The sequence below is a fragment of the Stenella coeruleoalba genome (assembly GCF_951394435.1).
Source record: "Stenella coeruleoalba genome assembly, chromosome: 5".
NCBI classification, from domain to species: Eukaryota; Metazoa; Chordata; class Mammalia; order Artiodactyla; family Delphinidae; genus Stenella; species Stenella coeruleoalba.
The window spans coordinates 139,002,470-139,029,792 of record NC_137150.1 but is presented as its reverse complement, the minus strand read 5'-3'; the positions used below and the strand labels follow the sequence as shown (position 1 = coordinate 139,029,792).

Here is a 27,323-nt window from a genome sequence, read left to right as displayed (position 1 = left end):
AATGAATGATACATATTGAATTGTTTTTAAAAAGGAGTTTGTCTGTGGCACCCCTCGGGCCAGCTGCACGGCAGGCAACGTGCGCAGGGACCCTCACTCAGAATAGCCAGGGCTGGACTGAATGATCTGCTTAATAATTTTTAAGAAGGAGCCCATGCTTTCAATATTCCCTGGACCCTACAACTGATACAGCCAGCCCTGTCCTTTGCAGAGAGCCAAAGATGTAAAGAGGCAGCAATCAGAGAACAGCTGAGGATGAGCTTATAGAGGTTTGTCTTCTAGAGCCTGTGGCTGGGTGACACCGTGCCAACCTCGAGACAACCTCCACTGTGGTGATCCACGGCCTTTGTTCTCCTGCCTCCCCCCAAAGTGGGAGGCACCTGCCCTCTGTGAGGCAAAGCCACAGTGATGCTGCTGGTCTGCTAGACTAGCTTTTAGCGCAGGGCCAGCTAAACCCACTATCACATTTTGAAGTCACTCTTAAAAAGAGGATTCCAGATAAAGAAGATGTGAGATACACACACACACACACACACACACACACACACACAGTAGAATACTATTCATCCATAAAAAAGAATGAAATTTTGCCATTTGCAGCAACAGGGATGGACTTGGAGGGTGTTATGCTGAGTGAAATGAGTCAGACAGAGAAAGACAAATAAATACTCTATGATACCACTTATACATGGAATCTAAAAAATACAACAGACTAGCGAATGTAACAGAAAAGAAGTCACAGATATAGAGAACAAACTAGTGGTAACCAGTGGGGAGAGGAAGGGGGGAGGGGTAATATAGGGATAGGGGAGTAAGAGGTTCAAACTACTAGGTGTAAGAAAAGCTACAAGGGTATACTGTCCAACACGGGGAATACAGCCAACTTTTTCTAATAACTATAAATGGAGTATAACCTTTAAAAATGTCCATTGCTATTGTACACCTGTAACTTATATAATATTGTAGAGTAGTTATCCTTCAATTTAAAAGTTTTTTTAAAAGAGGACTCAGAGCCAGTCTGTCCTCAGCTTGCCAAAGTTAGTGAAAAGTGGTCACTTCCTGAGCACGAGGGGCTCACTTAGGAAAGAATAAAAAATTGTACTTGGAGTGAAATAGCACCATTTCTTGACTGAATCGTCTGAATTCAGGGCCAAATCATGGCAATTAATTAGGATTGATTGGAAACTCCAACTCGTTACTGATTAAGAATGTTGGACAAAACCAATCAGTCGTGTTGCGTGGATTTTACAGAAACACACAACAGTCCCCCGGGGCTCACCCCACAATGACGTTCTAGAATCGCTGGCAGAGAACTTTCTGGTGAGACCCAGGGAGACTTCTGCCCTTGGGTCTGAGTGAGTTCTGAGGGTGCTCTAAGGATGCCAGGAGATGATCACAGAGACACGGAGATTTCCTTTTCCTGCACAACTCAGATAAGACAGCAGGTCCAGCCTAAGAGGAGGTCCAGTCTCTGAAGACAAATCAGCTCACTCTGTTGCTCAAAAGGATTTCTACATGCCTTTGTAATCACAGATACACCCACTGATAGGAACCCTACAAATTTCAACCATCTTAGCTCAGGCTGAAATGTAGCTCAGGCTGAAATTCTAGTTGTTTCTCTCTTCTGAAAAGCTGTTTGCTGTGCAAATTAATTCTATAAATAAAATTATGAATGTATCACCTACTTAAAAGAGCAAAACCTATTCAAGCACTTGAGACGCATTACGTCCATACAAATAACTGATAAGCAGAATAGGAAATATTCCTATCTCCTGATCGGGGCAAAGGATAGACGGATCATCATTTTCCTGGTACAAGCTACTTCATAGGCTTAAAAAGATCTTGAGTAGCAATTCTTTCAGCATAATTTATAACTTCATTATTTTCGCTAAAGCATATGGGCCTTCTCCATATGATACAAAATTCTATCTTCAGTTAGTCTAAAGCTGTAACATATAATCTCTAAAAGACAGGAAGAGAGGAGGGAAGGGAAGAGGAAATAAGGATAAGCCTACAAATTAGAATATCGCTTCAGTTTTTTAGTTTTGAAAATCAGCAGGGCTGTCCCTGTAATTAGCCTGTGATCACACCTCTTTGCCAGAGAACAGTTAAGTAAACTGATGAAAAGATGGTGCTGATGAGACTACGGTTTCCAGCCTGGCCAAGGTGTAAGTCTGTTAACTTCCTTCAGTTCTATGGGCTCAGACCACAGCCCACCCCAGTGGCCAGTTTACACCCAAGACTCCCCGTCAAGGAGAACTCAGGAGAGAGCGAACTTGGGGACAGGCTGGTGTGTTTAGATGGCGGTCCAGATGATTTATGTGACCTTGGGGCCTATCACCTGACTTCTCAAGGAACTTGGCCTGACATCACCTCCCCTACCCACCTCCCAAGTCGGCCACGGAATCGGTTGTGTGTGAGAGCATTTTAAACTATGCAAGCGCCTAAAGACGTAGAGAATTATAACCAAGAGCAGGTAAAAGGCTCCATGTCTATTAACGATGCTTCAAGCATGTTTACTCCAAAGACACTGAATTAGAAGCATCGTGTTTGTCCAAGCACGTTACTAGCACGTTGACGTTATTATAACGCTCAGCCTGAAGGGGGAAAATCACCCCTGTAACTAAGATTGGCAGTAATAAATTCCCTGTCAGCACTAATCCCTAAAATAACCTTCACAAAGAATCGATTCACTTGTTGAACGATATTACCCATTGACCAGGTGTGTGTGGATACCCTGATTAAAAGCCAGGCTTCATAAGCAATTCCAGTTTCATTCCTTCCTCATCTGGATCAATATCAGAAGCAAACATGTGTATCCATATCTTCCTTCCGGAACAGAGATTCTTTAGAGAGTTCAGAGCCAATAGCACAAAGGGCACGTCCTGCTAATAGTATTTGGAAGCCGTGTTCGTATTTCATCCATTCTTGTTTCGAATTTTTTTTTCTGGTTACTTCAAATGCAGAAAAAGAAGGGGAGAAAGGGCCAAGCGACCCCCGACAGAGACCAGAACCGTTTGATTTTTCACCTCGAAAGCTCTGTGTGACTCGGGAATCAGGGCAGCACACACAATGCATCAGTCCAGGTGAATTCGAGACCTCATGCAGGTTTTAGCGCTCTAACAGGAAACCGGTTTAGAGCTTCTTGGCCTGGGAATCGTTGCACACCCTAGTGATCGATTACTTTAGGGGGGTGCTTTTCCCACAGCCAGATGCAGTCTCTGAAAGCTTAACCTGCACATTTCTGAGACCTGTGGCAGCTCAACATTCAAGGTTATCATTTTCCCTGTTTGAAGGGGCTTAGAGGCTCAGCGCGGTAAGTTTCCACATAACTCGTACTGAGATTCATGCAGAATTGGCATATTACATCCTCAGGGTGGAGGAGAGCTTCACAGCCCCCCGCCCCGGCTTCCAGAACCCTGAGCAGCCTGCAGAACCGACACACATCCAAATTCTCTCCATCCAGTCTCAGACTCTGATTTATCGCATCTGGTATTAGAAGCAGAACCGAGCCATGTGTCCACTGCAGGCAGTTACAGGAGATGATCCCTCCATGGCCTTTCTGGAAATTGCATTTCCCCCCTTGCCTTCCATCCTAACCTCCCTGGGCCCAGGGAACCAGACCAGCCCGGCAGCACCTCCTGCCAGAACTGAACTTCTCTCTTGGGTGTGGTAGTAAACACACAGTAAGTCCCCTTCTGTTCCCGGCCTCAAAGCAGTCCCTTTCTACTCCAAGCTGATCTTCCATCCTTGCACACAAGACCTTGCCCCACACACTTCCACAGACCAAGGGGAGGTGATAGACTAAATGAACCCCCAGACAATCTGCCCAAGTCGATGCATAGGCATAGAAAGGTCATCAAGAATACCACAGGGAAAAAAATGGGGCGTCTGCTGCGCTCTCTGGAGCCAAAGGGGGAAAGGGGGTGGGCAGTGTGTAAAGTGCTTTGGAAATAACTATTTGAATTTTATTTCTTATTTGAAAAGTCAGGCTCAGATAAGTGCTAGTGTATCTCTCTGCCTATGAATGCAGGTCCTTCTGAATCAATCTCTCTCTACCTACTTGATAGCAGAAAAACAAAATTACTCTGTGTGTGTGTGTGTGCGTGTGTTCCCTCAAATCCAAAGGTGAGATAAACTTAAATGTGTATGATTTTTAGTTTTATTCAAAGAAAGGAGAGGAGAGTACCCAGTACAACAACATTTGATCTTATTCATTGTTAGTAATTGTATAATCATATCAAAGCAAACCAAACCTTAGGTGCTCCTAGCATAATCCCACACCTACTAGAAATTTCTCAAGCCATGACCTCTTTTCCAAAGAAGAAGCACCTATTCAAGTTGTGCTGAGTTTTTGCTCGGCTACTCACATCTCAAAGAAACTACAATGGCGGTGAGCCCCATGGTATTTCAGAACGATACCTTCCTTCTGGGCATTTACCTACAGCCTGGATTGGGTGGCGGGGGGATTCTCTTATCAAACTCAGATATGTCCACATGCCTCTCACCTCCAAAGACAGACTTTTGGAAACAAATATATCACAGTTCACTAAGTCAAAAGAAATCCATTCCAGTTTTAGAAATTCAATTTAGCTTCGGTAAGCCTCCAAGCTCTGAAAGTAAGCTCCACCAGAAGTTTATTACTTATAATCTTTCCTTCGGATTGGAAGTCTCCCAGCAACCACTCTACTTCCAGTATTTTCCTATTTTTGTAGGTCAATAAAGGAATTTAACTCTTAGAGTCTCTCTGAAAGATGACTATCAAGATATAAATCAAGAGACCCAGTGAAATTATTGTCTTACAAAAAAATCTTTTGATTGTGTCCAAACTGGTGACGACTGGTGAATAATCTAGATTCAGATGGTAGTGTCTGTATTTATAAACATGTTTGAATTTAATGTAGCAGATGAACTGTAACCGGAGGTCTGAACCGTTGTTTCACTCAAGTAGGGCATTATATCTAGAAACAAATTAAGTCCTTAGCCTAAACTACTCAAATCATAAGGGTACTTTGTTCATATAGGAATGAAAATCCCTGAACCAACAAGATCCTAATGAATTTATTTTTTAAATTAAAACATAATACAACCCTAATATTTCTGAAAAAAAAAATGTCTTCACGCTGCAGGTGAGATGAGGAACATCCGGATTTGCTGGGTTGTGTATCCAGAAGTTGGTGTCCTGGAGAATAAGGACAATTTCAGGGTTGTTCTGGATAGTACGGGGTGGATATATGTCAAATACCACGGCAACAACAACAGCGATACAAAAATAAATCTTAAAAGAATCCAGACCCCCAGCCAATGGCTCTTTTGAGATAATACTCAATATAATAAAATTTCAGCAGAGCCCAAGCCTTTAGATCCCGCTGGGGTTTTAATGTAGCTGACTTGTGTCTTCTCTGATCCAATTTAGAATTTCAAGTCATCCATAATTCACTACCATAGCCTTCATTGCTTTGTGTTACAGATCTCAAATAAATTCATAATATTTGAAATAAGAACACTTTGGCTTGTAGTCAACTAACAAAATTGAGGGATGTTCGTTTTGCAATGAATTGACTACTATCCCCACCTTATAACATTTTGATAGCCTACGCCTTATATTTCTGCTCTCATGGGTCCCTGTTCCTTCCGCATGTGTAGGCAGCTTCATTTGTATTAATAGGAAATATACATTAGATAAAAGATCTCTCTAGATACCCGTGATGACAGAGTAAAATCATCTGAATTTCAATGGAATGTAATATTAGGTTAAAACAGAAATTCCGAGATGATCGTCTCATATTATGAATTTAAGAATAAGGAATTACACAACTTAGATTTTTAGGAAAACATACTTTAGATCATTTCTAGAAATCTTTACCCCAATCTTCGTTGGGTTGTTATTGACTTTTGTCTTTGTCCATCTTTAGAGGCAAAAGCACAAACTTAATATTATAATAAAATACCATGTACGTATATCACACATGAGCAATTTTATCTGAAATTAAGACAGAACATGTTAATAGCAATTTGAATGTATACAGCACCTTTATTTTATAGCTATCAAATAATCTCTAACTTTTTCTATTCAAAAATGAATATCCTCTAATATCTAGAATTACATAAAGAAAAGTTTTATCCGTAGCACCTTGAATATTTTTCTTTCTATTAACTTTTATACCTCCAGAAAAGGCACACGCAATTTTCACTAGAGTGGATCAATTTTTATCTGAAGGAAATTTCATGCCTTAGAATAGCAGAAAGTAGTGTCTTCTATAACAGCTGGTAATTCCCTCTGGTGCAAAGCAGAGCATGTAGACTTGCTTTGAAGGACCCGTGGATGCCAGGGGAAAACAGCGCTGCTGATGTATCAAGCACAAAGGACCTAGTCTTGCCTTGGTCGCCTCTCTGCTTGATCTCAGACTCCATAACTCCTGTATGACCTGGGAGTTACCTAGAGCAGCAGTTCTCAAAGTGTGGATGAGGTACCCTGGGGGCACTTCCTTCCTTTGAGGGAACCCACGAAATCAAAATTATTTTTTAATGGTACTAAGGTATTAGTAGCTTTTTAAATTTTCATCTGCTCATAGGTGCACATAGAAAATTCCCATAGAATTTTCTAGAGGCTACACAACACGTGATATTACAACAGATTGAATGGAGAAGCAGCCATCTTCCATGAAGCCAGACATGAAAGTGATTTACAAAAATACAAAACTTTTCCACTACATTTTTTTTTTCTGTCTTGGAAAATATCATCACTTTTTATTTTTTAAATGTTATTTATGTTAACATGTCATAGGTTTGTCACTTTATTTTTAATGAATGAATAAGTAAACCCTTTAACAAGTTCTCCATTTTAATTTCTAATGTGGGAACTATCAATAGATATAGCCAACAAAAATGGAAGCTCTTAGGGGTCTTTAAGAATTTTTAAGAATGGAAAGAAGTTGTGAGAGGAAAATGCTTGAGAACTGCTGCACAAGGGCATCTCTGAGAAGCCTTTTGACTCTAAATTCAATGATTCCAAGGTTGGCAGATTCCATGGCTGTGAACTCCAATGATGAGACAGATATGAATCTGTGAACCCAGCAAACCGGGAAGCACCCGTGTGGCCGTCCTTCCTTCTCTGTTTGAGCAGCTCTCATTTTGCTCCTCTCTGCTTCCTGACCTCCTTGTTAATAACCCACCCCCACCACAACCCACACAGAGAAGATGAGAAACGCCGTGGGCATCGTGAAAGGCTTATGAAAGAATTTATTTCCTCCCCCACCCTCCTCAATCCCCCAGGTCTGATCAGGACATTCTTGGGCACCAATCCCTCTGCTTATTAATATAATGACCATTTCATCCCAGCGCTCACCACCACACAGACCCTGTCCAGTACGACGGTGCCAAACAGGCAGCTGAGTCAGCAAGGCCCCAGATGAGCGCACCACAGAGGAAGAGTCTAGTACCTTAGTCTTGTTCAGGCCGCACTCAGACTCATGACTGAGGACCCTAAGTTGTTTTCAGGGCTCTAAGGAATTTTTACAGCTGGTTTTTGAGATTGGCATTATCCACAATTGGACGGACACCAGCCTAAATTCCATCCAGCAGGAAGCAGGAGTAGTTTTCCATAAAAAGTGTGTTCATTTTGTAACTAAGAAAAAGTAGGAACACCCAGAACCTAACCCCACCAGAACCATAACTAACCCTCGGCACTTACTTGGCGACTTTTCATTATGACCAGTCACCCTCTATCACAACCGCTAAAGCTGGGGAGCTGGGCTTCCTCCCAGCTCTGTCTCTTTCCAAGTCCACACTCTTCCCATTCCTGGCCATATCCCAGCTCTTCTGCTCCCTCCCAGTCTGTTTCCCCATCCATAAAATTTAATGATCATTCCTACAATTTAAGGCTGAGGTGGAGACTGGAATCAAGGAGGCAAGTACTCTGGTCTCTGCTAGTTATTGTTATCTGCTGGTGAATCCCTGGGGTGACACTGAGCCAGGACCTCCCCCGGTCCAGCACCGCGCTCTGTGTACGAGGGAGAGAGAAGCGAGTTTTAACCCTCCTTTCCTGTGAAGTTGAGCCCTTCACAGTTTTCAAAGCGCTTCTCTCATGTGATCTCATTTTATCCTCACACCAACTCGGACGATTCTCACCAACCCTAATGAAGAAAACAGAGAACGATATTTGCATTGTAACCATGTTGCCCAAAATGGGAGTCCTCCTTTGGGAGGGAAAGTGTTCTCATCACTGCATTTAGCTCAGTTTTCTTTGTAAAACCAGACCACGGTGCTTACTTTGAGTTGCTAAAATCCACTCCAAACCAAAGTGCAGACGTACATAGTAGCCGATCAGGATGGAAGTTATGATCCGCACCTGCCATATGCCCAAGGCTACAGACGGGAAAAAAGTAAGTAGTTGGACTATTCATGGGGTCTTACCATTTTCACCAGATGTCTTGTCTTTTCCATTGGTTGCCCCAGCTCCTTGTCGCTAAAGGCATTATAAAAAAAAAAAGAAAGAAATTGTTATCAGACACTTTCAGGATTATTTTCGTCTCTCTTATTGCTTCAAATACCTCTTGCATTATATCAAGTTCTATGTTACTTTAGCTCAGATGGTTAAAGCATGATGCTCGTGAGACCTGGAAAAGATCAGCCCGTGAAAGGATGTACCGGAACGTCACAGACCACCACCCCACCGGACCAGATCCACTGCTCTATGCATGCAGTCACTAGTCACTAGTCACAAGGAAACCAGAGAGGAGACTGTTGATGGATCAGAACAGCACCAAAAATACGAGGGAAACAGCCAAGAGTTCGTGCCAGCCGCGAGATCAGAGCTGTCCCTTTTTGTCAACCATTACACTGCTATAGTTTTGTTCCAATCACTATGTTCAATGCCTCATCTTCAAATAAATTGGAATCAACTAAAAAATCTTATGTCAATAGAGTTTCTCCTATTGTTGAGTTATTTTTCTGTCCGTGTTTATAACAGTTGATAACAGCTGTGTGTTTTCATTTTACCAGGTCGACCAAAAGTATGAATATATTATGGTTAGTCTTGAACCTTTGGGCATGATTCTCTGGATATGCGGTCTGGGGAGCTATGTGCACTGTATTGTATATGCAAACGTATAAGCATGTTTCCTTGAGGCTTACCCAGCGACTGTCTTTAATTAACATGATGTTTGGAATTGTTCTAGTCCTTAGAGAGAGAAGTATTTCATTAATCCAATTTTCTGGTCATTATCAGAAAATATGCTTCGAGTTGAAAAAAAATAAAATGATTGTAAAGTCTCTAAATTTCAGGTGAAGAAAATGAGGCCAGGCAGGGAGCCTGATTTGTCCAAGGTCATGTAGCTAATTGGATGGAAGTTACCACTGGAGACTGGACTTCCTTGCCAAGGTCAGTGTGTTTCAGGAATTGTCATCGTTATGTAACTATCTGATGGGATCATGGAAAGAGAGGCAAGGCGCTGACCAAGGAGAAAATCAATATAGATGACTTCCACCAGGGATAAGTGTGCCCTTAAAATTTATATTTGGGTCCAAGACTTCAGCCTAAAAACAATATTAAAAAAAAAATCATCAGTTCCCAATATTGCTCAGGGTTGTCATGAGAAATTCCCAGGTCCTTGGCCAACACTTGATTAACAGAAGCCGGATCATCTGGGAAAATCTTGCTTTCAAGTTCTGATTAGTGTAAATAAACAGGGTGAATGAATGATATAGACTTATGTGAACAAAATTAACCACCCCTGTGTACGCTTATTACCTGGTACATTTGATAACTCGAGAGAGAGGCAAAGCCAAGCCTCCCGTTTATTTCCAACCCCACCACACACATGCCGCGCACGCGTGTGCACACACACACGCGCGCGCGCGCGCCACACACACACCCCATCTCAGTCAACAAGAAGCTCAAACTCCCACCCACGGGGGAGTTCACGGGGTCACGGGGGTGCTCTGCCTCGTCCTGCGAAGAAAAACCACCTTTCTCTAGCAGGAAGTGGAAGGAAAGGCTAGATAAGTGTGGGTTCTTTCTTCATATCTCACTTGAAAGTTCTTGAATTTTCAGAATCCAGACCTGCCCTTGTTCCTGCGGAGGAAGAAGGCTGCATCTGGCCAAGCATCAACTGATCGTCAATAAACTCCACTGAGCTCCCCACGTCATGGCATCATTATCTAAAATCTCAACCTGTAATACACATCATCTTGATTTAAACCAAATTACACCTTTCTTAAATACAGTCGATTTGCAAGTAAAAGTGCCACTTTCTTCTTGCCTGTACTTATTCTGTCTCCTCTTTTTAAACACAAAGCTGGTAAGTTCGCTGCTCTATGGAAATCTGATCACCATCGTGAAAGATCAAGCTAGAGGCACAGCAGCCACCCCTGGGGGCTGAACCGCTCCAGGGTTTAACCCCTCCAGCCTTCCTCACATAATTCATAGACGACTCAGAAAACAAAGTGAATTCTACGGAATAAAAGGACAGGGTTTTAAAGTTGAATAAAGTCAAATTCAACGGCATAGAAGTACAAAATAGGTGCACACCCAGCCCCACTGTCTTTAAATACCTTAAACACTGACATTTTTCAAATGTTGTGAATACATCGTTCCATAAAAGATCACCTTTTAGAAACCTAAAGAACACCAAGATGAAGTGTGCACAGGGGAGAAGAGGGGTTCATTTTTAAGGATTTCTAAGATAGGGGTTTTGGGTCAGGTCTTATATGATGAAGGTAAAATGAAGCTGATAGATGTCATAAGGAGATGGTGTCTCGGATCAGAAAATGATCCTGACAAAAAAAAAGTAGTCTTTGAAAGCACCTCATTTCAGAATTCTTTGAGACCTGGAGACATTTTTAAGGCAAGGCTGAGAGCAGTGGGGGAACATCCAATAGCTTTCCTGTTCCTGGGGTCTACAGCAGTCAACACACGTGATCACGTGATTTTTTTTTATCACCAGGTGAGGTGGCTGAAATTCCCTTGAATCTGTACCTGGAGAGGGTCTGAGTCAGGCTGGATGTCGAGGTACTAAAGCCAGACATGCCCCAAGTGGTCCTGGGCATCAGTGAATTCTGACGGCATCCCTAACCAGGTAGGTAGCACCACTGTCCTCATCAGCATCACCCTACACATCGTATCCCCCGGCACAGAGGACTTGCTCAAGGTCACACAGCAGGGAGGTGGCAAAGCCTGAGCTCCAACCCAGAAGCACTGGCTCCAGAGTTGCCCTGGGAACCACTGAGCCTGTGCCTCCCCCAATATCCTCCTGAGGCCCCACCCCAGCAGGTGGGGAGATTTCCACATGGAGGGAAAGAAGACAGCACCACAGAGAAAAATAACTTACGAGAAAATGCATCACCATTAAAACCCCCTCCTTCTATCTCGCGCCCATTTCACCATCAGGAAATGCTAGGTCCCCATCTAAGGACACGGCCCAAGAAGTTAACATTACACACAGCATCAGAGCGCCTTCTTCTGCAGCACAAGCTGGAGGCTTGCATGATGCTAGGGTGTCTGCAGTGCGGTTGTGAGGTGATGTGAGGGATTAAGGCAGAACAACGGCCGGGAGAGGTCTTCTCTGGGTCCTCAGCCCTTAAACCCTCACCTGGCAACTCCCACGGGTCTCGGGAGGGAGGTTTCCTTCCTCGGTGATGTTAACTAATACAAGGATAGCATTACAGAGTCTAATAAAAACCCCAATTAAAAGGAGCCCAGGGCTTCCCTGGTGGCGCAGTGGTTGAGAGTCCGCCTGCCGATGCAGGGGACACGGGTTCGTGCCCTGGTCCAGGAAGATCCCACATGCCGCGGAGCGGTTGGGCCCGTGAGCCATGGCCGCTGAGCCTGCGCGTCCGGAGCCTGTGCTCTGCAACAGGAGAGGCCACAACAGTGATAGGCCCACGTACCGAAAAAAAAAAAAAAAGTATGATTTTAAATCATGCTTTTAAATCATGACAAGTATGACTTTTGAAGTCATTTTTCCTGACAGCCCCCTTGCACCAAAGGCTACAGGAAAATAACAAGGAACATGTCTTAGTTTGGTCAGTTTGGTTTCTCAGAGAGCAGAGCCTGAGGCAAGAGCCGTTAGTGCTACAGCTCAGCTGGGGAGGGAGGTGCCAGTAATGAGGCGGGAGTGGGGGAGTGGGGCCCAGACAGCCCACGCGAGGACTCGTCATCCCTCTGGCGCCGCCAGGCGCACCCAGACCCCGAGCCTGCGCCCTCCGGCAATGCTTGAACTGTGTCCCGGGATCCACCAGCTCCCATCTTGCACTGACCCAAGACATGCGCCACAGAACTTAATTCCTGATGCTTCTAGTCTGGGCCGCGTCTCCAACCTGGCATCTGCTCGGGAAAAAGGAGGATGCCCTGGGGAAGGAGGTGGGGACGCACGGTGTGGGCAGGAGGTGACACGTTGTCACTTCAGACCTGCCTGAAGTCTGCGGAGCCCACGCCAGCCGGCCACCCACAGGGGCCTCAAGTGACACGAAAGAGGTGCCTCACTCACATATCAATTTGGCTGGGCGGCTCTTTTCCACCAAGTTGCAAAGTCACGGACGGTCCTTTCATATTAGATACTTCACTAGTGGAAGAGGCCACGCCTATTTTCCGGCACGTAGGCGGCTTCAGATCTATTTCCTCCTATACTTTGAGCTCAGAGTGGACATTACACTGTGTCTGACCCCTTTGGTGCTACACGTAGAGGCCGTGAACATATCAGGAATACTTGTCTCAACGATGCCGGCTTGAATAGGAAGCATGCTGGCGTCCTGCCCATCACAGACAGTCTCAAACACAAGCCTGCTGCGTGTCCATCCCAAGCCTCCATATGCTGTCACCTCTCAGTCCTCTACTCTTCCTTGTGAAATCCATCACAAAACCTGAGTTCTTGGAGTATCACCAGTGGGTTAGGAGAGAGAGGCATTCGCCTTGGGCACAGAATTTAAGAGGGCCCCAAGAAACCCATTAATCAGGACAAACGCTGTCTGGGATCACTTATATGTGCAATCTGGGGTTGGGGGTCATAGGAGCTGCGAGAAGGATGGTGGCTGCCAGGGGCTGGGCGGGGGAAACAGGAGACGCGGGTAAAACGGTACAAACTGAGTTATGAGGAAGGTCTGAGTGTCCAATGCATACCACGCTGACTGTCGTTGATAGCACTCTGTTATAAAATTGAAATTTGCCAAGAGTGTGAAACTTAAGAGCTCTCACCAAAAAAAAACAGAAAGGTAAATATGTGAGGTGATGGATGTGGAAATTAACTCGATGGTGGGAATCCTTTCATAACATACATATATGTCAAATTATCCGGTTGTACACTTTCAGTATGTTACAATTTCATTTGTCCATTATACTTCAATAAAGCTGAAAAAAGGCAAATAATATCTTAATGCAATATTTTAGAAAGTCAAAAGTACTGCAAAAAGTCATAAAGAAAATAGCAACATTGTACACAAAGACGGGTAGCTCGTACCACTGAAATTCCCTCAGGCTCCTGTGCAGCGCTACCATGGACTGGCCACATGTTTCCCCAAAGCAAGTAAAAGATTCAAGAAGTCAAGTCATTTCAAGGATTTAGAAAATTGTTCTAATACGGCGTTAGAAACTTCTCATCCGCAGCTTTCTCACGGGCTATGACTGTGAGTCATGAATCTGTGCTGTCATTCTGTGGGTTTTGTTTTTTGGGGGTTTTTTTGCGGTACGCGGGCCTCTCACTGTTGTGGCCTCTCCCGTTGCGGAGCACAGGCTCCGGACGCGCAGGCTCAGCGGCCATGGCTCACAGGCCCAGCCACTCTGCGGCATGTGGGATCTTCCCGGACCGGGGCACGAACCCGCGTCCCCTGCATCGGCAGGCGAACTCTCAACCACTGCGCCACCAGGGAAGTCCTGTGGGTTTTTATTATACGATTTCTAGAATACTGCCATGGAGGGTCTCATCTTTCATACTTTGCCATTGATACCCATAAAACTGGGTATGCCAGTCATATGTCGCACAGGACACGGAATCACAAAAACCTGCTTCCTCATTAATGCAAACTCAGAACCCTGGACAGATTATGTCTACTTGGGAAATCATTCAGCCAGTATATATTGTTTTCATCTTTAGGATAAGACACAAGTTCCCATGAAAAGATATTTATTTTTCATTCTAGAAGGTTGGAAAGAATGAAATATGAAATGAATTCCAGCAGGTGAAATTTGGGGCACAACGGACAGTCCAAGAATATTTTCTGAATCTATACCTATTAAGTGGATAAACCTGTCTTCACTCTAGAACTTGGCTGGATGCTTAATTTGGTGCAATGTGACTAGAGGGTGACCAGTGCCAAAGGCCCCTTAGAGTTGGGGAACAAAGTGCCTTCTGAAGCAGTAAGGGTCCCCGTTCATCCCCAGGGTCCCCAGGGTCCCCCCAAGTCTCCACCCCTTCTTCCTCCGTCTTCCCAAGCAACTCGCCCATTGTGCCACAAAATTCTGGAACGAGCTCTCCCTAGGCATGCATTTGCTTTGACAACACTGGAGAAAAGACGACAACCCTCATGGAGCCAGGTCCACAGGGGACAAAGGACAGAGGGACCCACAGAAGCCTTTGGCTCACAGAGGCATTTCTTCTCAGTCCTGTTATCCAGCCATCAGGGGAGGGAAGTGAATGGGCTTCTCAGAGTCCTGGGGTCAGCCTGTCACTGGGGCTGCATTAGGAAAATTCCCCAGTTAGAGGACTCTGGTGTCTCCCAGGCTAAGAAATGAAAGATTCTTTTCAAAAGCAGATTATCAAAATTAGGTACATTCACCAATGCACAAAACCATGGGCAGTGAAGGTCACGGATTTAGCGTCAGACAGAGGCCCGGAAGCAACCCGGGGGTGACGCGCTCCTGGACTAACAATTTACTTTTCCTTCTATGAGGCAGGCACTGGGCCGGGCCCTGAGGGTCCCCAGGAGAAGGGAACGTCCTCTGACTTTGCTTGGCTCACAACCTAGAGGGACAGAGACTAAACCAACCATCTCATATGGTGGGTAAGAGCTTGACCAAAGATGACCAAGATCAGGGGCACGGAAAAGGGTCCCCAACTCACACTGGGGTGGGTGAGGGCAAGGGGGGTTCCACATCTTGTGGAGGACCATGAGTCCCAGCGACCCCACCAGCTGGGCATGGCTGGGGAAATCCCTTATCGAGTCTCTGTTCCCTCCTGAGAAGGAAAGATGCTAACCTCTGGCTTCTGCTGTCACAGGTAGGGACCTGACATGCAGCAAGTGTGCTCTCCCCATCTGTCCATCAGTGAAGGAGTTTTCCAGTAGAGGCACTATTTATTGGGCAATATCAAGTGGATGGCATCTCTGTATCAAGGGAAAGGAAAATACATGTTTCAAGGCATCTTTTAACCTTTTCCCCTCTGTCCCCAACATCTGGCCTCTGCTGGACTCTGTCTACCAAGGAGTTGCAGAGATTTGGCAAAAGAGGGAAAGAAAAGTCCATCCCATCCTCAGGGTGGCTTGGAAGCTCTTGTTTAGCAAGTGCTACTTCACACCATCTATCCCCCGATGATGCATTTCCTCTGAAGTTATTTTTCTGTGTGGCACTGTTTTCCTTTTGTGCTGTTGCATCCTGATATTCAGACTGCTAATGGGTTCAGGGATCCTGGAGCCCCTGAAATAGCAGCATCGTGACAAGCAGAGCCTCAGATGGGTCATAAATAAGAGGAAAAACACCTCTCTGCATGTCTGGCGTAGAAGGGACACAGGGACCGTGACGGCTCAGATACTGCATATTCTTACCAGGGTCAATATCCTTCACAGGAGAGATGACAAGATGCAGAACCAGCCCCAAAGATCTCAGCCCACCCTTCTGAGGTGTTTTTTGATCACTGTGTTTATAAAGAAACAAAAAAGGCATGTTCCTATGGTATTATATTAAGGCGTGTTTCTACGGCATTACATATAATGTTTTATTGACGAAAGATCATGAGTGTCTTAGATGAAATATCAGATTTTAAATGGACAGAGATGGGAAATCACAGCGATCGTGCAGTGAAATAAGATAAACAGCTGGGTCAGCCAGCAGGTAGCTGACGGTGCTCAGAGCCACCACAGTCATTAAACCAGTGGCTTCTCAGTGACTCCAAAGGCACACCATGAAAGGCCCCTTCCAAATCAAGGGCGCTGCATCTGTCTGAAGAGCAGAAGAGTCTTTTCTGCCAGCATTTTGTGATAAGGACAGAATTGATTTAATTTCTTGCCACCAGTATTTTAAAATCATCTATATTTCTCCTGGTAACATTCCAAAAACTGAGTATTCAAAAAATCCACTAATTTAATCCCTAAAGGTGTAGAAACCAATTTCAGAAGAGAACTTCAGCTGCAGGGTTTCAAAGAAAGTCAAAAGGTTGGTTAAAAAGAAAATGACAGGATCTTGCATGACAAACGCATTAACCTTCATTATTCCTCCTAATTCTTCCGCCCCCTGCTTTCACCTCTGAAAGACAAATAATTCCGCCTTAAATACTGTATTCAGCTTCTAGCATTTTCATCCTGACCTTTATGGTAAAAAGATCCCTCATTTTTAGGGATTGGTGGTTTGCCTTATTGAAATTTGCTTTATACTTTATCCTATAGCCATATATTTTAAATTAGTATTTTCTACCCTTAAAAATCTCCTCTGTGCCCATCTTCTTTTCCAAGAAAAGAAAATTTTGGAAAATAAACACACAAGGAGGAAAGCAAAAAACTACTTATAATCCAACTATTCAGAGTTAATCTAGGTAATCTTCCTTGAAATATTCCAGAGTATTTGCTTCCCATTTTTTTCTGTGTGGACATACATAAATATAGCCTCCGTTTTATAAAAATGTCATATACCACACATACAATTTCCCAACAGGTAAAGGTTGCAATTTAAAGAATAGTTGCTATGTAACGGCTTCTGTATGGGATCCTCTAATTTCATAGATGCGATGATGAGTTCTATGAGTTCATCGTGGGATGAGTTCATGTCCTATTAAATTCATTTGCAGTAAATACCTCTAACTTTTCAAATCCACGTACCTCAAATATGCCAATAAAATCACTTTGCTTCATTTATTCAACTTAGCTCAACAAAGAGTCACGATGACATGTGTTGCTGTCAATTCTCCTTGAAAATGAAAGGCATGGAAGGTTCCAAATGGTCTTTGAAATTGGGTGGAAGGCACCACCACATTTGCAGTGTTATTTGTTGAATTGTGTGTCCCCAGAATTGGAGCCCTAACCCCCAGAACCTCAGAAAGTGGCTTGATTGGGAGATCGGGTCCTTACAGAGGTGATCAAGTTAAAGTGAGGTCATTAAGACAGGCCTTAATCCAATAGGCTGGTGTCCTTATAAAAAGGGGAAATTTGGACACAGACATGCATAGAGGGAGGACAGTATGATGAGACAAAGGGAGAAGATGTCATCTACAAGCCAAGGACAGAAACCCAGAGCAGATTCTCCTTCACAGCCCTCAGCAAAAACCAACCCTGCTGATACCTTGAGCTCGGACTCGTGGCCTCCAGGACCAAGAGAGAATATACTTCTACGGTTTAAGGCAGCTGGTCTGTGGGATTTGTTACAGCAGTCCTGGCAAACGAATAATGCAAATAAGCAGCACGTCAGAGAACAGAGTCCTCCACTTGGGCTGAACTCCAGATGCACATAGAAGAAAGCTCTGCACTGGCCTTGCCCCGCATGCCCTGGACCCTGGTCCCAGAGAGCACAGGGGCGTCCTCCTTCCGCATCACTTTGGGTGCCTGCTCTCCATGGGTGTGCCATTCTGTGGGAGGGGGCTGAATTCCCTCCTGAACCCCGAAGTGCACGGAGGCAGGATGCTGTCTCGGGCTCGAAAGAAGGTAAGTGTTCTCTTTAAACCACACGGCATGACCCGGAATCAGCCCAGAGCCAGGGCTTTCCCAGCTGCATCACGGACGTCCTTGTCTGCAGCCACACGGGTGCAGACAGTGATGCAGGGCAGAGCGACGGCAGAGGGGCCCTGCTGGCTGGAAGCTCCTCGCTGGTTTCTGCGTGGTCACAGGAGCCTGGCCAGAGCCAGGCCCCACGAGTGGGATCAGGTAGCGATGCTGAGCGTCAGTTTAAGGACCAGGACAGACACCCAAACGGAGACTGCGCTGAGGCTGCTGTGCAGAAGCTGAGCACCCCCTACTTCACAGCATACCCTGTCTGCTCTGTGAGACCCTGGAGTGATTGACAAGGACCCGATTGTCACCCCTCCCTGGTCATTTTTTTTTACATTTCTAATACATCAGCTCTCAACTGTAAAGCACCATTTGGAAATTGTTGCAATATACGATTTAAATTATTTTCAACTATGTGATCGTGCTATTCTCTAGACACTGTAAACACCTTGCATAACCCGTTGGGCTTACTTTTATTTAAGGTGTGATACTGAAGAACCTGGGTTCTGGGGCTAAGAGTAGAGCCAGGGGACTGACTCCAAAGGGAAACAAAAGAACTTCTGGGAGTCTGATAGTCTATATAGTCTGATAGTCTATATCGCAAGTGTAAGACTGTAAACATGTCAAAACTCATCCACTGTACAACTTTAAAAAGGGTAATTTTACTATATATAAAATATACCTTAATAAACCTGACTTTAAAAAAAAGAAAAGAAAGAGAGCCCTGGAATCAGGCTGTCCAGGCTCTCCAGCCCTGTTACTTAGCAGCTGTGTGACCCTGCTCACAACACTTAACTTCTCTGAGCCTCAGTTTCTGCTTCTATAAAATGGGCGTAACAATACACCGACCTCATCAGGTTGTGAGAATTCAATGAAATAAAAATAGTCACATTACCTAGATGTGGTCCCTGGAAAAAAGTCAGACTGCCAAGTAATGGTAAAAGAGACTTGGAAAACAAATGCCTCCTTCTTTTCCATCGTATTCAACTTGCAGTAAGTTAAGGGAACGGAGGCATACGGGGCTCAGCAGTTTGAGGAAAGAGGAAACCCAGCTCTCAAATGTGGCTGAAGGACCCTGAACAAGTGATTTCATTCAGCTGCTTCTTGACCTGCTCAGTTTCTTCTTCGTGGAGAATTAAAATAAATACGATTAAATTAAGCATGTATTTCACATGGCTATGATGAGAATCCAAAGACAGACTATTGGTCTGCATGTTCATTTTTTTTCATAAACTATGCAGCCTCTGCCTGTTAGTTGTTACTTTCACTTGAAGTTCCCTGGGCCTCTGTTTCTGCTGTGGATGCATTTGTGTGTTTGGTATAAATCACTGATTTATTTTCTTTCTAGAAAGAGAAGATGCAGGAGGAGGGTAGACGATGACCAGAGAAGGAAGGTGGAAGGACTCTGGAAGGACCTAGTGACCCCCTTACATCGTGTGTGCCTCTCACCCAATCGGCAGACTCTCCCCAAGTCTGAGCTTGAATAAAAGGACGTGGGGGTCCATATACAGCCACAGTCAACTCAACCTGCCTGGGCCATCTTTGGAAGCCCCAAGGATCTGTAAGATGCTAGAACAGGGCTCCAGGACCCTGCAGACAGCTCTCTCTCCGTAATTCACTCTGTCTGGGTGTCCCGATTTATTTTCACACGTTTAACTAGCTTCATAAACTCTTGCCTGGACACTCCTCCTAAGAAAAAGCCAAAGCTCGGTCCCTGTACGTTGACTTGTTGTGACGGAGCGCAGACGTTGACTCAGCCCCTTTCGCTACTCCGTGGGCTTCTCCGAAAGGGGGCTGTCCCAGGCTTCAGAAGCTAGTGTCTTTCTTTTTCGGTAATAAAGAAGCAGCCAGGGATTTTTTCCCCACTCAAGTAAAACAAAAATAGCTTCAGAACATGGTAGAAGTCTGAGGTTTTATACTTTTGGAAGAGAGGGGAAGGCTTTGTCCTAAATCAGCTGTCACAGCTCAAGAAGTGAATTAGAAATTAGAAGACAGCAGAAAAGCTATACTATATATAAAATAGATAAACAACAAGGACCTTCCGTAGAGCACAGGGAACTCTATATTTTGTAATAACCTATAAGGGAAAAGAATCTGAAAAAGAATATATATATATATATATGTCTGTATAAATGACTCACTTTGCTGTACACCTGAAACTAACACAACACTGTAAATCAACTATGCTTCAAAAATAAATAAATAAAATGAACAAAAGAAAAAGCTACATGGGCCATTGAATCAGCTGCCCCCTGGGGAGGTGAAGATTCTAGCACTCTCTCCACTTAAAACAAAACATACACAGGCCCCACCCACCCAGAAGCACTGACCAGCTCAGTCTAACGTCTCTGCCTTTTTCACAAGCAATATTGCTCCAAATTTTATTTTCAAATCCCTCCGAAATCCAGAACAATTTAATTTGCTGGAAAACAAAACCCAGCTGTAATTTAGTTGAAGGTTGCCTTCCAGGGACGGGGCTGTTAAAAATGAAGGGAGCTCACGCCACCAACCTGTCTCATACCCGCCCACCTGGTTCTTACTATGGTTAGAGCTTTGTACTTCCCAAGCCCAAAAATGTTCCCTTAATTGGACAAGCATAACACACCTGCCCTCTTGTCCCCTGACATCACACACACAAGGAGAAAAGGGTGAGGACGGAAGGCTTAAGTGCAGGAAAAGTCTCAGGTCGAAACGTTCCCCTCAGAGCCAGCAACCTCACTCAGTAAAGACGTTTGGAATCCGACTCAGGGGAATTTTTCACATTGAGGTTATAGCTTACCATTTATATGGTCTTTAAAAAATATATGCTTTCCAAGTGTTTTTGAATCCGTTTTATGGCTCCAACCTCATGACAGTCCCGCGGGGTCAGAGAGCATCATCGATTCCTTGTTCAAGCATGTCCCTGGGTGGGCTTCCTCCAAGCTGGCATGAAAGCTGCATCTGATTTGTAGCTAAGACCCTCAAGTCACCTTGCTTCCATGGTCAGGCGTGGGCCATTCCGGAAGCCTCCCCTTGGAGAGGGGAAAACCATATATAAAAAGCTCCAAGCATGGCCAAGAGATAATGGGATTATGTTACAGCACTCTGTCTCTCTGTTTTGTTTTTTTTTAACATCTTTATTGGAGTATAATTGCTTTACAATGATGTGTTAGTTTCTGCTTTGTAACAAAGTGAATCAGCTATACATATACATATATCCCCGTATATCCTCCTTCCTGCGTCTCCCTCCCACCCTCCCTATCCCACCCCTCTAGGTGGTCACAAAGCACTGAGCTGATCTCCCTGTGCTATGCGGCTGCTTCCCACTAGCTATCTATTTTACATTTGGTAGTATTTGTAAGTCCATGCCACTCTCTCACTTCATCCCAGCTTCCCCCTCCCCATGTCCTCGAGTCCATTCTCTACATCTGTGTCTTTATTCCTGTCCTGCCTCTAGGTTCTTCAGAACTTTTTTTCCCTTAGATTCCATATATATGTGTTAGCATATGGTATTTGTTTTTCTCTTTCTGACTTACTTCACTCTATTTGACAGACTCTAGGCCCATCCACCTCACTGCAAATGACTCAGTTGCATTTCCTTTTATGGCTGAGTAATATTCCATTGTATATATGTGCCACACCTTCTTTATCCATTCATCTGTCAATGGACACTTAGGTTGCTTCCATGTCCTGGCTATTGTAAATAGAGCTGCAATGAACATTTTGGTACATGACTCTTTTCGAATTATGGTTTTCTCAGGGTATATGCCCAGTAGTGGGTTGCTGGGTCATATGGTAGTTCTATTTTTAGTTTTGTTTTTTTCACTAAAAGGCAATCGGCAGCCCCCATTTCCACACCTCCCTTCCCCCACGTCACGGGGCCAGCCCTGTGGCCCTGTGACACTTGCAGTCCCCTACAGGGTCCCTCACTTAAAGGGCCCACACTTGGCATCACGTTCTCGAAATTCTTCATCATGTTCAACATGGAGCACCACATTTCTATTTTTCACTGTCCCCCCAAATCGTGTCACTGGTCTTCTCCCCACCACCCAGTGACAGGCTCACTTAGACTGCCCAGCTCTGAGCTCCTGTCACCTGGAAAGAGGTTTATGGTAGAGATGGACTGGAGCAAAAGATGACAGAGCTGTGGCTTGTTTTTAAGTGGCCTCGTTTCTGATGGGAATCTGCTCTACTCTTCAGCCCCTGTCCTGCTTCCTTGTTGTAATACTGAAGGGACACAGGAGCAGAGCAAGGTCCCCTGAGGCCCCTGCTTGTGACCCTACAGTTATATCACACGGCATATATATTTGTGTCAGGTGAGAATTCCAAATCCTCATCCAAAATTCAACCGTGGGGAAGCTCTTGCATGCATTTCAGTCAAATCTGGCTCTCAGCAAGAACTCAGCATAAAAAGGGTGATGTGGAAATTCACAAAACAGTGCCCCGCAAATGAACTGAATCTGCTCTGAAGTTGGGAAAGACAAAATCTAGATGAAAAAATAACAGTGAACTTGCAAGAGGTATTTGGTGGAAGTACAGATTGACAAATGGCTGCATCTATTTTAAGAAGACATCAAGAGGAAGTAAAATGGCCCACATTTTGGAGGTAGAGAACATTGCCAGAAATAATATTTGTGATGTGACACTGTATTATCTCGGTATTTTGAACAGGACTTATGCATATGTGAGAACTGAGCTATAAATACAGGGATGAGCCCACGCCCTGAACGAACTCCAAAGACAAGAAAATAATAATAATAAGTAAGAAGCCCCCCGGGGCTCTGAGATACAAAGCGTGCAATGATATTCTGCCATGGACAAACGTTAATACCCTCACAGAAGACAGATTACAGGCATATCTAAATTCACTTAGGCATTTCTCACAATCAGAATATGGAACTTTTAAAATAACACAATATGCACAATTCCAAAAATCGTATTGACTGTCCTCATGTAATCTGCTTCCAAAGTACTGAACAGATTTATTTTCACTTAACACTTTTAAAGAAAGATATGACAAGTCAGTAGAACCCAACTATTCATTAATAAGGATGAAGAAAATGTCCAGCATGTTTAAAGCAATTTACATCACTAAGCAGGAGTTAGAAATCAACTACTGTCAGCCCTCCGTATCTGACAGTTCTGAATCTGAGATTCAACCAACCACAGATTTAAAATATTTTTTAAAAGTTCCAGAAAGTTCCAAAACGCAAAACTTGAATTTGCTGCATGCTAGCAACTATTTACTTAGCACTTACATTTTATTTACAACTATTGACATAATTTACATTGTATTAGGCATTATAAGTAATCTGGAGATGATTTAAGTATATGGGAGGATATGTGTAGGTTATATGCAAATATTATGCCATTTTATATAAGGGACTTGAGCATCTTTGGATTGGTATCCATCCGTGGGCAGGGTGGTCCTGGAACCAACCAATCCCCCTAGGATACCAAGGGATAACTGAATAGTATCCTAATAGATGTGTATCCATTCATTGGACCTGAAGATTGCTAAATTCGCATGAGGTTCTAACATATATGACTTTTAAGATTAACCATTAGTTATGGTGGTTATTCTTCAGCCAACATGTACTGAGCCCCTACTTTTGTAAGCATTGACTCTTTGGGAAGGTTTTGCAGGTCACATCCTTCTTCCCTTTTCCAGGTCTGCACAATGATGTTAACCAATGCTTCCCTGGCACTTGGTCTATACAATGAGTAGCCCCGTACCCTGTATGGACCCTGTCGTCCAGTTAATTTTATGTGAACTCTGTCTCCCCCAGTAGCCTATAAGCTCTTTGAGGGGAGGGGTCCATTCACCCAGCACAATGTCCAACATATAATGGATTCTCCATCAATGTGGGTTGAATGGTATGTGCTGAGGAGATGAAAGGGTGTAGAAGACACAGTCTCTGTCTTTTAAATATTCATAATCTAGAAGGCAAACAGAAATTTGAGAGGGTAAGTAAATACCAATAACAGGCATATCTCGTTTTACTGCACTTTGCAAATATTGCATTTTTTACAAATTGAAGGTTTGTGGCAACAGTGTGTCAAGCAAGTCTATTGGCGCCATTTTTCCAAAAGCATTTACTCACTTTGTGTCTCTGTGTCACATTTTGGTAATTCTCACAATGTTTCAAACTTTTTCGTTATTATATTTGTTATGGTGATCTCTGATCAGTCATCTTTGATGTGACTGTGCAAAATGAGTATGACTCGCTGAAGGCTCAGATGATAGCATCTTTTCAGCAATACAGCATTTTTAATTAAGGTAGGTACTTTTTCTTAGACATAATGCTATTGCACACTTAATAATAGACTACAGTGCAGTGTAAATGTAAATTTCCTACGCACTGGGAAACAAAAACATTTGCGTGAGTCCCTTTATTGAGATATTCACTTTATTTCAGTTCCATTGGTCTGGAACTGAACCCAAAATATCTCCAAGGTCTGCCTGTACATGCAATGGTTTTGCCATAGAAAAGGACTCTGTTGCCTGAGCAAACATTTTCTAAGAGTTTGATTTTGGGGGTTTAGAATGGTCTTGCACTTTCAAACAGAGCCAAGGAGGGTAAGGCAAGGAATGAAGGCCACTGGTGTAAACTCAAAGTCAAGGAAACTCTGCTGGACGATGCAGAAGGAAACTTTGTGAACAGAGATCTTTACGAGATATTGTACAAGAGTAGCAATACTGACATTTACCAACTTCATGTGTGATTGGGGTGGGAGGGTGAGGGGGTCGGCTTGGATACGTAAACCTCTAGAAACAAAGTGGAAGCCCTGGTGAAGGAAAGAATAACTTTGTCAAGATTTCTGTGGTTGTTCTTTTTTTACTCGGAAAAAAATAATCCAGGACAATATTAGTTTTAATATGTTTCATGTCCAAGTCCTAAATGGAATTGGGACAGGTATAAAAGAAATTGGGCTGTATCCAGGATATGTCAGAAAATGAGAAATTTAATAGGATAGGAAATGTGTAAGTGAAAGCTAGCCTGACTTTTGCTCAAGAATCTCTGTGATTTTGAACAGGATTAGCCTTGGGGCACTCAGTTCCCTATTTTAAATGACTACCTGGAATGAAATGACAATAGGGCCTCCTTTAATTCTAAGCAGGACGGTAGAAACAACCTTCTTTCTCTGGGTCAATGGTCTTTAAGCAGGCCAGCTGCGCCCCAGGAAGGTGCAGGGCCACCACGTTCAGCTGCACAGGTTGTGCACTGCACAACTCCAGAGGGCACCACTGACACAGACTGCAGAATGGATGGCACCTCAGGGGCTGCAAGGTGCTCAACTCTTACAACTATGCGTGGTGAAGAGAATTTCAGAATGTCTATGTATATCAGTTTAGGATCTAAGATCAGTAAGAAAGAAATTAGATGTTACCAGTAGCTATTATCTGGATTGATATCGACATCATCATTTGGTGGGTGGGAAACAGTGGAAATCCTACGACTGAGGATTGTCCAGAACACCCTCCCTCTTTTTTTCCCTTTTTTTTTTAATTGAAGTATAGTGATTTACAATGTTGTGTTAGTTTCAGGTGTACAGCAAAATGATTCAGTTTTATATATACATATTATATATAATATATATATATATATACTATTTCAGATTCTTTTCCATTATAGGTTCTTACAAGATACTGAATATAGTTCCCTGTGCTATACAGTTGGACCTTGTTGCTTATCTCTTTTATATATAGTGGTATGTATCCATTAATCCTCCTCCCACCACTTTCCCCTTTGGTAACCATGACTTTGATTTCTATGACTCCCTCACTCTTAAGTTGCTCTTGGAATATCACCACATGCTGCACTGCAGTTCCTTGTGCTCCGGTAAGAGGATTTATATTTATACACCTACATTTAACCAACCTAATCGCACCACAGTAGGTAAGTGGCTTTAAAAAATTCCTGCATAGTCACATGCTACAACATGGATGAACCTTGAGGACGTGAAGCTAAGTAATACAAGCCCGTTACAAAAAAAAAAAAAAGACAAATATTGTATAATTCCACTTATATGAGGTACTTAAAGTAGTCAAATTCATAGAGACAGAAAATAGAAAGGTGGTTAACAGAGGATAGAGGAAGGAGAACAGGGAGTTGTTTAATGGGTAGAATTTCAGTTTTACAAGATGAAAAATTCTGGAGATCTGTTTCACAACGAAATAAATAAACCATACGATTGAATTACACACTTAAAAATGAGAAAGATGGTAAATTTTCTGTTTTTTACAGGAATAAAAAAATTCCTGCATAAAATTTTCACAGATATTAATACTTCCAGCAAAAGCAACAGGGAAACAATGGAAATGCTACCTAACACTTCTCCTATTAGAATATCTTCACAAGTGCCAATACAGGCTTAAAAATCACACTCAACAAATTCAGCTCAAAAAGAAGCGCAGGGCTTCCCTGGTGGCGCAGTGGTTAAGAATCCGCCTGCCAATGCAGGAGACAAGGGTTTGAGCCCTGGTCCAGGAAGATCCCACATGCCGCAGAGCAACTAAGCCTGTGTGCCACAACTACTGAGCCTGTGCTCTAGAGCCCATGAGCCACAACTAATGAGCCCATGTGCCACATCTACTAGAGCACGTGCTCCGCAACGAGAAGCCACCGCAATGAGAAGTCCGTGCACCACAATGAAGAGTAGCCCCTGCTCGTCACAACTAGAGAAAGACCGCGCACAGCAACAAAGACCCAACGCAGCCAAAAATAAACAAAATAAAATAAATAAATAATTTTTTTAAAAAAAAAAGAAGTGCAGTTACCAAGACTATTAGTTACCAAGACTATTTGAACTATAGATTTCCACGTTTTCCATCAACAATTATCTCTCACAAGTATATACGGTGCCTTGAAATTTTGACTAAGATTAATAAAGCCATCACAATTAGCAAGATATCTAAAGTATAGCTTATTTCATCATTCTGTCATTCTTTTCAATGCTTATTTTTGGTATGTTTCATAACTGCACTTAAGAGATGAGCACATTAGCATGAATAAATAATTTTAAAATAAGTTAATAAAAAATTATTGTGCACGCATGCCCCAATTGTTTCCCTGAGAGCGTACACTCTTCTTGAGAATTGATACCCACGGTCACTGTGTACACCATTCCATTGCTCTGTCACGGATCTGCAGGACGACTGAGGAAATGGTTCCCCAAAAGCTGATAAGCTTTGAATGTTAGTTTTTAAGCACTTGTGGATGTTTATTATTAGAATTACCACAGCTAATGGTGAAAAAGTCAAAGAAAGCAAGGGGCAGGATAGCAATGGTTTCACTAGGGAGAGACCAGAATCATTTCAAACCACCTTGAATTGTTTCAGGGATGTGTTCCCATGGCATAATAGTTTGAAGTTGTGCTTGTTGCATCTCCATCTACAGCTCTTTGAGACTCATGAAGAGAGAGGATCTTTATAGAGGGTT

At 43.4% G+C, this 27,323-nt stretch overlaps 1 protein-coding gene across 1 annotated transcript in view; it reads right to left on the bottom strand.

Moving 5' to 3' along the window:
* Positions 1 to 12,247, bottom strand: part of PCP4 (Purkinje cell protein 4) — a gene marked incomplete at both ends in the record, with an annotated part of 32,696 nt that extends 20,449 nt beyond the window's left edge. The window contains 3 exons of the mRNA XM_079921465.1: positions 8,416 to 8,467; positions 11,592 to 11,644; positions 12,145 to 12,247. Of these exons, the coding sequence (XP_079777591.1) occupies positions 8,416 to 8,467; positions 11,592 to 11,644; positions 12,145 to 12,247 (208 nt within the window). The remainder of the gene's footprint in view (positions 1 to 8,415; positions 8,468 to 11,591; positions 11,645 to 12,144) is intronic.
* Positions 12,248 to 27,323: the final 15,076 nt, after the last annotated feature.